This window comes from Diceros bicornis, chromosome 6, assembly GCF_020826845.1.
Source record: "Diceros bicornis minor isolate mBicDic1 chromosome 6, mDicBic1.mat.cur, whole genome shotgun sequence".
Taxonomy (NCBI): Eukaryota; Metazoa; Chordata; class Mammalia; order Perissodactyla; family Rhinocerotidae; genus Diceros; species Diceros bicornis.
In genome coordinates, this window is record NC_080745.1 from 24,893,285 (window position 1) to 24,907,028 (window position 13,744).

The 13,744-nt window shown below is 40.5% G+C and overlaps 1 protein-coding gene across 2 annotated transcripts in view; it reads right to left on the bottom strand.

Moving 5' to 3' along the window:
• Nucleotides 1-316: 316 nt before the first annotated feature.
• Nucleotides 317-13,744, bottom strand: part of GNPAT (glyceronephosphate O-acyltransferase) — a 30,862-nt gene continuing 17,434 nt past the window's right edge. For both annotated transcript variants that reach the window (XM_058543028.1, XM_058543029.1), the window contains 12 exons: nucleotides 12,509-12,636; nucleotides 12,122-12,197; nucleotides 11,715-11,866; nucleotides 11,478-11,608; nucleotides 9,894-10,117; nucleotides 7,464-7,706; nucleotides 5,942-6,021; nucleotides 4,933-5,073; nucleotides 3,450-3,549; nucleotides 3,272-3,365; nucleotides 2,146-2,207; nucleotides 317-808 (listed from right to left, as the gene is read on the bottom strand). In XM_058543028.1, coding sequence (XP_058399011.1) covers nucleotides 765-808; nucleotides 2,146-2,207; nucleotides 3,272-3,365; nucleotides 3,450-3,549; nucleotides 4,933-5,073; nucleotides 5,942-6,021; nucleotides 7,464-7,706; nucleotides 9,894-10,117; nucleotides 11,478-11,608; nucleotides 11,715-11,866; nucleotides 12,122-12,197; nucleotides 12,509-12,636 — 1,475 coding nt within the window. In that variant the 3' untranslated portion in view covers nucleotides 317-764. The remainder of the gene's footprint in view (nucleotides 809-2,145; nucleotides 2,208-3,271; nucleotides 3,366-3,449; nucleotides 3,550-4,932; nucleotides 5,074-5,941; nucleotides 6,022-7,463; nucleotides 7,707-9,893; nucleotides 10,118-11,477; nucleotides 11,609-11,714; nucleotides 11,867-12,121; nucleotides 12,198-12,508; nucleotides 12,637-13,744) is intronic.

The following is a 13,744-nucleotide window of genomic DNA, read 5'->3' on the forward strand; positions in this document are numbered from 1 at the left end:
CATTATTCTGAATGTAGACTCCACCCCTCTGTCCCCTCCTCCGTCACCCCAACTCCATACTTTGAGGGTGGCTCCTGCTTATCCTAATTCTCAGCTTAAATGTCACTTCCAGAGGTGGTTAGCCATCAAGGCTTTTGGTGTTCACCCATCTTATCTCAAACTTTTCTTCCTTTGAATTCTTCAGCCTATGACACATCACACAACTTCTCCTCGTTGCAAGCACTTTCTCTAATTCAGTTTCATTGATTAAGGCCTTTGGGTGGCAAAATTTAATATAAACTAGCTTATTTATTATACATCTCTGTCAAACTTGTACTCGTTTGAGGCAACTTCAATTAAAGAAAGCCACGAGAAATGCAAGATATGCCCTTTCCAGCAGTTTTCTTCTGATAGCCACAATCTTTAGTGTTGATGTCACACTTTAATTCAGAAATCAACGGAAAAGTTTAATACATGTAATAAGTCAAAGAGCATTAGTGAAATAGGAGCTGGGCTTTGTTTTTCCAAACATGTTTCCAAAAGACTGTTTTATTTTAAAACACACACAGAGCTGGATACAAATGCCTTTTTAACTATTGTGGTGGAGAAGATGACACTGATTACTTACACTGATCATCTCTTCCTCTCTACTGAGCCCACTGTTCTCAAAGTCTCAAGAAGTACGAGAAGATGGGTCTCTTTCTTTACTTCCCTGTTTGTTGTAATAAGAGTCCTTGAATGACAGTAATTCTATGCTCAAATTTTCCATAACTCTTTGGCAATTATTAAAGTTTTGCAGTCGCTGGTTTTCCTACTGGTGTCTTACAACCTAAGACAAAAAAAGAGAGACAGCTCATGAAATGATGTTGAGTTTGCCCTTCCTTGTACAACTGTTTAAGCCACTGGCAAAAGAGCAACACCTGACACTTTTTACAGGCTGGCAAAGCACCAGTGGAGACACGAGCCCCCTCTGCAGGAGAAGCAGCAGCGTCTCAAAGAAGTAATGGGCATGGCCAGCACACCCCAGCCAGAGGCAGAGCCAGGATTTGAACCCAGTCGTGTTTTCTGAACTTCAAGTCTAGTATGTTCTAGTATGTTCACACCCACATTATCATCCTCACCGAATGAAGGTGTTTGTGTTTGTTTTAGCTATATGCCCCCTTACCAAACTCAAAATTAGTTTCAAGGTTACATATCCTGAGATTTCAGACACAATATAAATAGAAGTCTGGGATTTCAACCTACATATTTTCTTCAAGAAGAAACTAGTATTTTCACCTTCCTTATCTATGTCAACTAGTCCTTTGCCCTTCTACCCTTTTTCTTCAACCATTCTCCTTTAACCATATGCCCCATCCAGGTTTTCCCCAAATCCCAGCAGACATCTATCTAAAGCTCTTCCATACAAGTTTGACAAATGTACTAAATTAGGATTAGGTACAAAAACACTACTTGTAAGAATATCCACTCAATGATTTAGCACTTATTCCATATAATTAGCAGATTATTTTTTTCAAACGCTAATACCTTCCCCTTCTAAGATTACCCCATCATTCCTATGAGAAGTGTTCACTACCTCCTCTGACTTTTTATATCTCTTTGTTTATATCAACACTCTTGACTCTTACTGTATACCATAAACAAATGCCCCTGCCTTTTTGGGTTGGACTATATAAGCTGACAGGATCTGGAGAAGAATAAGGGTCGGATTATTCTCCCAAGGATGTGCTATCAGCCCTCAATTCTGAGTTCAGAAAGTCTCTCTGATGTGGACACTGACCCCAACCGCTTACCTAGGAAAGAAGAGATCCAAGAGTGGAGAGGGAGAGAATGAATCCATGCACTACAATGAGAGGTATTTTCTCCATGTCCACCAGGCCTAGATGTGAAGGGTCTAGATCTCGGACCCTGATTTAGGAGCTGATAATTTTTATGTTGTATAAGACTGCCTTTTTTATGCTTGTTGTGTTTTCTCTGTTAATTTTCTTTGCATTTTCTCATTTTCCTCAAGAAAATTCTAGATAATATAAATAGTTCTGTTTATATTAAAACTCTATTGCTGTTCATTTTAATAAAGCATTTGGTGCCATAGTATACTTTCTTGTTTTACTATTTGATGATAAACACAATGTGAAAATCCATCATATTTTATTAAACGGTACTTACCAAGCATTTCTTCTAATTTTCCTGTGGCAGGTTCATTCACATTAAATATAAAGTCACTATTTCTAGAAGAAAAAGTAAGCAAGCTTTCTTATTGCATAAACTAGGGGGAAAACACAATCTTCATTATTTATATAGTAAGACTACTTTTAAATAGTTTTTCTCAAAGCCAGTCTTTTTTTTTTTTTTTTAACTTTTATTTATTTATTTTTTCCCCCAAAGCCCCAGTAGATAGTTGTATGTCATAGCTGCACATCCTTCTAGTTGCTGTATGTGGGACGCAGCCTCAGCATGGCCGGAGAAGCGGTGCGTCGGTGCGCGCCCGGGATCCGAACCTGGGCCGCCAGCAGCGGAGCGCGCACACTTAACCACTAAGCCACGGGGCCGGCCCCTTTTTTTTTTTTTTTTTTGAGGAAGATCAGCCCTTAGCTAACATCCATGCCAATCCTTCCTCTTTTTGCTGAGGAAGACTGGCCCTGGGCTAACATCTGTGCCTATCTTCCTCTCCTTTATATGGGACACCGCCACAGCATGGCCTGACAAGTGGTGCCTCGCTGGGCGACCGGGATCTGAACCCCAGGCCACCAGCAGCAGAGCGCACGCACTTAACCGCTACGCCACGGGGCTGGCCCAAAGCCAGTCTTAAATAATTAAAAAGGCCTCTTGCTCCTGTCCTACTTCCTGGATTCATGCTTCATTGTTTCGACCACATAAGAGACATACTGGGAGAGTTTACCCACTACACTTTATCACTCTTAAACTCATTCACTCAGAAGAGTAAACATCTGTCTAAGTACACATACCCATCTGTATGTGCATATATGTAAGTGTATACACACACACTACACTATACTCCCAAAAAATCCTTCTTATAATTAATCTATAAATTTCAATATTAGGTCAAAGCCAAAATGCTAGCCTAAAGCACTTTCTTTCTTTGCTTCAATATCTTTTTTATTCATAACCATATAAAATGTGCATGGTAACTCATAGTGACTTAACTATCTGGAGATGGATGAGTGAAGCACATCATGTTCACTAGATCACACATTTCTCCATCTCTCTCTGGATCAACTGTTACTAGTCATCACTGTCCCGCTGCACCCAGGGGAGTGGGCATAGTACTTACTCCTTCTTCTTCTCTACCACCCCTAGCCTCACAAAAGCTGCTAATGCATTTTTCTGTACATCAGAAGATAACACATCATAACACTGCGAGGCACCTAAAACAGAGGGGGAGGAAGAGTTAGTGGACCACTTTTTATTCTCAACTAAAAGAAATCACCACCTACAGAAGTGTGACTAACCTTGATCGAGAAGTTGACTTGCGAATTTTCTAACACCAGCCAAGTACTGTTTCTCAGTGAAGTAGTCTTCTTTTTCATTCAAGAGGTATTTGCAAATTATCTGATTTTAACAGGGAGGATGAGAGGAACAGAAAGAGAAAAAGAGCAGATAATACAACAGTAAATAATTTTACATTGCCCTCTTAACAGAATGATATATTATATTAGAGCAGAATAAAGACCCTCCAAAGTTTGAGCACAGAAAAGCTGCAGAATTTTTAGGAGGTCTCTCTTGAGCTTGTATCAGTGTTTACAATTAGAAAAAAAAAGAGTTTGAAATAATATTGACATTTATTAAAATATAATTTCTCACTTTAATGGGTTGCAGGTTAAGTAAATTTACTATCAGCTTAATATAGCCTATGCTGCTTAGGGAGAGAGGTGCCAGATTTTTTTTAACTTTGGTTTTTTTTTTTTTGTGAGAAAGCTCAGCCCTGAGCTAACATACATGCCAATCTTCCTCTTTTTGCTGAGGAAGACTGGCCGTGAGCTAACATCTGTGCCCATCTTCCTCCACTTTATGTGGGACACCGCCACAGCATGGCCTGACAAGTGGTGCGTACCCAGGATCCGAACCCGGGCCGCCAGCAGTGGAGTGCGAGCACTTAACCGCTACGCCACAGGGCCAGCCCCTGTAACTTTGTTTTTCTTCTAAAAACAGCTAATAACATGCTAGGTCCTAAAACACTTGATGATTTCTACCATAGAGAGGTGTTTAAAGGTAGAAGGAGCATTTATAAAACAGCTACCAAGTGCTAGACTTTGTGCAAGGAGGCTGATGGGTTATTTCATTGACCACAGCACTACTCTGCCAGAAAGGCGGTCCTGGGTACCTCACCAGCGCACAGAGCTGAGAGCCACTGAGTCCTCTTCTCCCAAATAAGTACGGAGCCCCTCTGAAGGATTTTATCTCAAACTCCCTGTCTCCCTCTGAACCCTTGCACAACTCCTGGTGGGCGTATATACCATCCCCTGTCTTTAACCACTCCTTAGAGCTCTGACAAACTCTCAGATACTTGCACTTGAACTTTTTCTTTCCCTTCCAGCATTAGCACTTAGTAATATAAATAACTGACTTTATGTATCCTTCAGATCTTGCATTTATTGACTGCCTAGTATGTATCAAACACCTTGCTACATGCTATGAACAAAAGATGTAAGATACAGTATGACAATGCTTGGGTATAATTGTTACAGGAATACTGTGCTTGTGGCATCATAAAGCTGTTATCCTCTTGGGTCTGTAATAGAACAAACCTCCTGTATGCAAGAAGCAAAGTCTCACCTGAGAGGTGAAAGCATTCATCCTATTAATCAATCTCTCTAGTTCTATCCACCTGGGGAAGATACTTGCCCTTCAGACCAGAAATAAATACAAGGTGGGAAAGTCTTAGTTATATTTGATATGAGAGGATGAAGGAGAATTTGCAAAAGATTTACATACCTGATAACAGTCCACAAAAGGCTTAAAGAGTCCTATTAAAAATTCTAACACAGTATTTCCTTTCTTTGTAACTAGGATGTCCCTTGTCGTCATTTGTATGGTCTCACTTTTACAAAGTAAGAAACAGCCTTCTTCAAAGTCCTGGAAGGGGAGGGGAGGAGACAGAATGCACCCACTAATTTAGGTTAACGAGTACACTGCTGGTCTCAGGATATGCAGCCATGTGCCCTCAGAACAAGAGAACACCAGCTAATTCCACCACCCTTTCCAAACAGTTCTGGTTGTTAGACACTAGCCAGAGAGCACTTGTTCTAACACTCAAAATGTTAAACCTCAAACACAGCAAACAAACAAAAAATGTGTGAGCCTTAGACATCATGACTTGGGTGATGGATTTTCTTTCACTTTGCACAGCCACACTCCATAAATTTAAATAGGAAGTGCATACAACAAGTCCTAAAAATACTTAGAATTAGGCTTATGCTCAAAAACTGCTTCCTTCATCCTCTGCTGAATGAAACCTGTGCTCCTTAGCACAGCATACAGAAATCTAACCCACTTTCTGTCTATCCTGCACCACCCCCACCGCCAGACTCCACTCCAGCAAACCAGCAGTCCAGCTCTGGGAGCCTGATCCTTCACAGCTGTCTACACCAGGTAAGACCATCGCTCTCTAATCTCAAAGCAAAAGGCCTGACTCATTTCAACAAGTTGTTAACAGGAAAATGTGTGCTGGTTGCTAAATTTTTAACAAAATAGAGTTGGTTTATTTATAGTAGCTGCACTAATGGTTCAAAGAATGACTCTCCTCTCACCAAATAATCCCTAAATTATTGATTAAACTTTAGCAGGAATCAAAATAGAGTTCGCTGAACTGTGAGTGTCCAAGTTTCTCTTTAATTCTGCTGCACATAGCCTTGAAGAAAGGGAGACACATCTGTGAATCCAAGCCTAACATTTCCAGAACTCACACTGCAAACACACTTGCTCTTTGGTTGTAAGGATTTACCTTTAGTGCGTTTCCTGGAAGGAAGATGAACTCATCTGAAAAAACATTAAGTAGGAAGCGAAAGCAACTGTAGACATCCTCTGGAAATAAAGTTATTACATAAAATTACAAAATTGCTTTTTAAATTGCTTTTCAGAGAGTATTAAGAAGTCCGTGACACTCCAAAATGCAGTATTTCAAAGACATATTAATATACCACAGACAAGAATTAAGGTCCCCAAAGGAAGCTATAACCAATCCAAATTTTACCTACAGAGCAAACTACAGTCTAGGATAGTGTTAATGGCTGATAAATTACAACCAGGCCTCTAACCAGTCAGTCTGGTAATGAGCAAGATGCCACATTCCTTAGAATTCAGGGTACGTCACTGTCCCTTAGCCATGGTTCCCTAGTAGAGAAGAAAAGGAACAGATTTCTTCATTCCCTTCTATATTCATATTTCCTGATGTCTTTACTATATCTCTAGCACTAGAATACACCACCACACAATAACAGAAAATGCTGTCTTATTCTCCAGACACATAGGTCTGGAGAATACAACTACAGAGGGTTCATCTTTCTGATATATGCTATCAACTTTCTCATTAGAAAAATATACATACATACAGATACGAAATGTTGCCTCCAATTTCAGAGTGTTCATAACATTCTAGAAGACCCTGCACGTGCCCCTTAGTTGTGGATAAATTCCAATGTTAAGAAACCTCAGATAGAACTAAGGTCAAGATTTGAATTTTCTGTGTCCTGAACTACATCACCTGACCTCTCTGGGCCCGTTTCCTCATCCTCAAAACGAGGGCATGGACACAGGACCTCTGAGTTTCCTTCCAAGGCTAAAGGTCTGTGGCTGAGCCCAGTGCTCCTCAACTCGGACTTTTCCTTAGAATTACCTAAGGACCTTTGAAAAACAAAAACAAAAACACCAATGTCTGGTCCATTCTCCAGACCAATTGAATCAGAACATTTGGGAGTGGGGCGCACCCTCCAGTGATTCTAATATGTAGTCTGGGTAGAAACTCCTGGCCTTGACTACACGCTCCTGTGAACAAAAACTGTGTTTTACTTGTTTTTACACTCCTCATTGCAACTAGAATGCTACTGTGCATCTAGCAAGCACTCATATACTGCTGGATTGTTTAGTCACCCCGTCTGCTTCTGCGAATGAGAAAACTGTTACGGCAGAAAAAGAACATCAGGCCAGGAACTGGAGAACTGTACTCTAGTCCCAGATCCTTCCTTACGTGATTATGTAACTTTCTAGGTCTAATTTTCCTTATTTATAAAAGGAGAGGTTTAGGTTAGATAATTTCTTAGGTCCCTTTCAATTCCCAAATCCTAAGCAGATGGCCACATATTTAGGGAAAAAACCTAACTTCCTCTGAGTGTTCAGGCCCCATTCCTTGCTGGGGTGTGGGCTGCACACATGTGGCTGAGTATTATAAGACTTTGAACGTTGTTCCCTACATGGAACTGAATGGCCCAGTCTCTTCCAAAATGCAAGACCACATTCCCGAAAGTTACCTTTCCTGAACCCAGGTGTCATCTGCAATGCCACAGCTACTAAGGAGGGACGAACAAAAACGTTGAGCAACTGGTTCTTATAAGTTGAGCACAGGAGGAGAGTGATGTGCTGGAAAATAAGTCCATCGACCACTTCTGAGTCCCCGGACTCCAATTTCAGAACCACCTTGTCCTTGACGAGGCTGGCGATGTTGGAATGCAGAAGAATGCTGGAATGGATAACTTCCTCAGCAGGTTCATTATCTACACACAAAGACAATTCATTCAGGCAAATGGCAAAGAAACGGGATGGGTCACTGCTGGGAGTCTTAGGCCTAGTATGCATCAATGCTAGTGACCTGATATATTTATTTTCAAGTGCCAGGTACTGGTTTTAGGTTCTACCAATTGAGGTAATGATACAATATGTGAAGGATATTTTAAAAGTACTATTTCAAAAATCAAATCTCTCTAAGGACATGTAACATACCTTCTTATCTACCCCAAATTTGGCAGCCATTCTGAAATGCACTCAATTCACACTCTGAAAACCAACACTTCCTCAGAACTAGGGTATCCAAAGTTTTGTAATAGCAAGCTAGATGACAAGAAAATCACATATATGAATTTAATAATATTAAGATAAGAAGGCCCATGATCAGGGTATAAGTATATTAAAACATGCTTAACACACACCACACCACACCCACACCCACACCCACACCCACACACACACCCCCTCGCTTAGACCAATTCCAAGATGGCAAGAATAACACTTTGCAACTTTGCAGGTGAACCAAAGAGGCCTCCCTGAGCACAGAGGGATGCTGAGAAGTTTTCTGGTTTTCATACATCAAAGATAACTAAAGAGTGGACCCATAACAGTTCCTAGTAACTCATCACCTGACACTACACTGGCCTGGAGATAGCCAAAGAGTTAGAATTCCAGAAGCATAGTGAAGAGATGGTGATATTTCAAAAATATTTTTGGTAAGGGAAATCATTTTACTGTTAACCTGGGCCAAGAGGTGGCTGACAGAGATATGTAAGCAGGCACACTGCTCAAGCTGGGCAACAAGTTCTGCTAACGCTTCATGGAAGGGACAAGTAAGAGGTGTAGTTTTCCTTCTGGACTTGATCACATTTGTTCTGGACTAATCTGCCTTGTCTCAGCTTGCTCAAGGTAATGATATAGTATACGATCATATTTTATATCTATATGCATAATATGATATAATAATATATATATATATAATAAAAAGCTCTAGATATGAGAATGCTTAGGAATATGGGATAATCTGAGTAAAAAAGAAAAAAAGGAACTGAATATATATGACATACAACTGCTTCCCATAACCTACAGATTCCAGTCCAGATCCTCAGGTATGCAGACCTATATGACCTAGCTGCCATCCATGTCCTTCACTTCCCTCACTGCCTTATTCATAGCCAACATTCTAACATTACCAAACCACTTGCAGGTTAAGGGAATACCCGGTGGTGTCACGCCATTTCCCATTTCCTAATCCCTATGTTAGCAATATCCTCTCCTGCTCATCTTCCTGAAGAGCTCCTACTTTTCCATCAAGATAGGTTCAAACATCACTTCTATGAAATCTTCCCTGAGTGTGGGCCCTCGCCTGCACAGTATTCTCAGTGACCCTCTGCAATTTGTCCATAGCTCTGTCTTTATTTCACGGAACCCTCCTTACTAGTTTACACATAACTAGTAAAGACTCACCCCTGCCCTCTACAAAACAGAAGAACCTCCAGAACAGGGGCTGCATCTTGTTCATTTTGGCATCCCTGGTGTTATCTAGCACCAACTAGGTACTCAATATAGGTGTAATGAGTACAGTAGGTACCTGACTATAAATAATTACCTGATCTTAAAAGGATTGCGTTTCCAACTGTAGTCTCTACCATTTTAAATCAGAGATTGAAAACAACTTGAGCTAACTATTGTCATACACATCCCAAACTCCCACTGTAGTATTCACAACTCCAATGAAGTTTTACCAAGTTGTTATTATCAGAGAATTGTATAAAGTTCTATGTGACCAGCCCTTTAATCCTTACAATCCAGTGAGGCAAATGGGTTGCAAATATAATGAGGTTTAAAAAGAGGTGGTGTAGAGGGAAGGACATGTGGAGTACAAGAAGATTCATTACTGATTCTCCACTCTCCTAGGTGCCAAGGAGATGGTATTCTAGTCCTCAAGACATTCAGAGTCTCGTAGGGAGAAATGACATGTGAATCATTATTCTCAAATAATCAACACGCTGTGTTCAGTGTCCTATAGTGATAAAATCAGATTAGGTTTTTGTTCTCTCTCTGAGCAATGCTTTTCTCAAAGTCCTATACAGGTTTTTCATTTCTAGGCCATAACTTTTTCAAATTAAGAAGTAAAAAAAGCATGCATTCTCATCACATATGTCCCACATACATACCAGGCCAAGTGAGAAACCCCCCGAAAGCCTGGGTTAAGCCTTTCAGCCATAAAGTCTTTTCCACCAGAGCGTCAAAGTCCATGGATGGCTGGTTCTGAAGCAGAACAGCAACTGTTAGGGCCCACGGGCTCAGAACCAAGTTTTGAATTTGCAGAAGCTGCATTTTGTAGGCAACTTCGACGACAAAGGCATGCATGTCCTCTGATTGCTTCTGAGGAATATATCTAAAAGGAAGAGTACAGAACAACAAATTACATTTCTGCTACCTAGACAAATGTGAACGGAGAGGGGAATGGGAGAAGACAGACCCTTTAGAAGGCTTCTCATACTTTCTGCCAACCAAATTCTCCCAGGTCACACTGCAAGAAGTATACCTTTGCTTTACTGTAGTGTAACCTGTCCATACACCTCTAGGGTATGCTCTGGAGAGGTGATAAAAATATACTCAAGGGAACAGGGTCCCATTATTCCTGGTTCCAAGCAAAAACTTTTTGTTGCTTTATAAATAGAATATATCACTTCTATGAAAACCGATTCCTCCCCCAGCAGAATGAACTATCCTGTCTTCTCAAAATCCACAGTACTTTGAACCTCTTGTAGAACATACTTATCAGGTTATATGATAACTGCTCACGTCTGCCCTGGATAGGCCGTAAGGTTTGCCTGACTGCTACAATGCCCTTCTGAGAAGCTTCAGGGCATCTGCCAAGTACCACCACGACCCTCACCTGACAGACTCTTCATGCATGGATCACCAAACTTTGAATTGGATGATATGGGGAACCTACCAGAGCTGGTTGGAGCAGGGCTATGCATATGACCTAAAAGCAAGCCACATAATAAGGTGGCTTAATGTGAAACGTGTAGCCAGTGAGGGTACCCTGTACTAGATAATAAATGGCCAACCCCATTTGAGATCTGTAGAGAGAAAGCAAAAAGCTAACACCTGCTTCTGATAGCTAACAAAGCTGCTAGTGAGGCACTCTAGCTGCTGTGGGACCATTGGCGCCACAGATAAATTACGAATGATGTTGCAGTTAGCGAGGCCGGGCTGGACAGATGGTTTCTATTTCCCTTACCTCCCCAGATGTATTTCTCTAAACTAAGAAAACCCCAAATATATCCTGTATCCTGAAAGAACCTAATATATTCCTTGCCCATAAAACTATAACCTTCTTGAGAACAGGGACTCACTCTCATCCATTATTATTATACAATTCTTTCTAGGTTCAAAAATAATACTTAGTACATATTTTGGCTGGCCTACCAATAGTGCTCAACAATTCCCATACACGCACTGTTAACAATGGCGTATTTCTTCCCACTCTTAAGTTAGTAGGGTACTGGTTCCCCTGAGAAGAATGAGCACTGTCTGACTTGGCAAATTTGACGTATATATTCTGCAGCTAATTGTTTTTTGGCAAACATACAATTCTTCTTGAATTGAAGCTTTCTGCTTCCCCAACGTGCGATCTCAAATAACCCAGTTTCAGTCCTAGAAGTGGTCAATTCAAGAATCACAATTCACACTTTCAGATTTTCACCATTGTTTCTATGACAGTTATGAAAACACAGGCCTTGCACCTTGGAACCAAGTTATATGGGCTTCGGCTCATCCTCCCAGCTGCCAGAGATCGAAGTGACACAGGGTCTCCAAAGTATACATGGATGTTTCCAAAATTTTCAGAGAGAATCCTCCTGGCTTTCAACAATCTCTAATAGTATCACAACAGGGGAAAAGAAAACAAAAAGGGGTAAATTCAGAAAATAGTTATGTTTAAACCAGCATTTCCTCTCAATTCCAAGCTCTCCTTTACGTACTGATGTAGATTCTTTTGGCTTAGGAATGCCCAGAAGCTCATTTACATAAAGAGTTTCTTCCAATATCTTATCATAACTGATGCTAATTGGAACAAGGTAGGTATCAAAAACTTCTCTTTTAAAAAATGGTTCCATCACAATATTCAGAAGACCTGTAGACAGGGAGAAATGGTTTTTACATACATATTGAAGAGTAGGAAAAACAGGCATATAAACAGGAAGATACTAAAAGTGTACTTTATATACTAAGCCCCAAAATATAAACAGTTAAACTTAAATAGTTACACTTATAAAGAAAAGAAAGTGTCTTGCAAAAAAAAAGTGTCAAGTTCTACTTAGCAGTTACGACGACACCACACCTAAAGCCTTTGGGTTTGTGTTTTAACTTCACTCTGTAGGTGACCTACCAAATTTAGGAGTCAATGTCTTAGAAGAACGGCTTCTTGTCCCTTCGAGGTAAAATTCAACAGGAGCATAACCATTCTTTAAAGAGAGAACACAAACAAACAAAACAAAACACAAAACCCATTGCCTATCCTCAAAGTGATACATGCTTCTTTTGATTCCTTTTCCCCAGCTCCCTCCCCAGCCCTCTGAACAAACACTGCTTACAGTGAAACTTAAACAAGAGAGCTGCACAGAGTAAACAGATTGCTGAGGTTATGCACATTCCTTGAAGGGAAAAAAAAAGCTAAGCGGTCATTAAGAAGTCAAGAATTTAAATAAGATCTTATAGCAAACTTCAATGAAAAGAAAATATAGCTTGAAAGAACTTGGTAAGTATTTGCATTTACCCGTAACATAGTTTTTACATATTCAGAGAATACAGCCCAGTAGAGTTTATTGCCACCAAACGTGCGCCGCATGAAAAAGGCACCCGACATCCGCAGCAGCTCGCCAATCATTTTCATCCCTAGGAAGTCTAAAAAATAAAAATGGGGTTAATATTCATTGGCAGATCTCGAAACTTTCTATAAAGATCTAAACTCAAACTCTATTAAGAACGATATCATGTATGTAAAACACCCCTATGATATTAATAATTATACTCTCTGAGACTAAAATCCCTAAGAAGAGACATCTCATAGAATTATGGAAAAGAAGGGACTCTGTGGGCCCCTGTTCCCTGCGAGGTCACCTTATGTCCCTCCACGAACCTCTGCATCTACAACCAGACCGGCTGGGGGTGAAGGCAACAGAAGGCAGTATGACAACCACAACAACGTCATCATGCCAATTTCTTTAGTCAGCACTGCTGCTGAACTTGACGACAGACCAACATGAGTCCCCCACACTCCAGACAGCCAGGCCAAACCAGCTCTCACCTTTCTTTTTTACCCATCAGGGAAAAATATCAACCTTCTGACTCTTGGGAACAAAAACTCAGACACATCAGTGATACGAGGGAGAGGGTTAACCATAGGAATGCACAGAAATCTCGGAAGGAAGGATCCAGGATTGGGCTAGAGGTTGGGTATGCTGACACATGGGTTAAAATTGGAATTATCTGTGTCAAAAAGGAGGAAGAAATTAATGTATTTAAGTCACTAATATTTTGTTGGAAATAGTTTATCAGATGCTTTATTCTCTTAAGGAGTAAGGATCCTGGGCAACATTGATGCCCCAGATGCCCATGAGGAAGAAGAGCCTCAGAAAGGGCCATGGGTGTTTCTGAGACAAGGACAGAAAATGCTTGAAGGAGACTGATTAAAGAGAGACCTTCTTTCAAGCATGGGGCTTCCTAGGCCCTTGGCCTCCACATTATTTCATACTAGGAGGAGACAGACGATTGACTCTGAGGGCCTCGCAATGATCTCTGCAGAAAATTGCAATTACCATATAGTAGGGATATTTACTTTCAATGCCTGTTTGCTTTGAAATGTGCTTTAAGTGAAATGAAACCAATATGAATTTTGATCCTCATCCAACTACTTTAATGATTTAAAATGTGTAATTTAGTTTTGTGCATTTGTTTGAACTGGATCTTAGGCTAAAACTGCAGTGGTCAATAGAATTTCTAAATTAAAAAA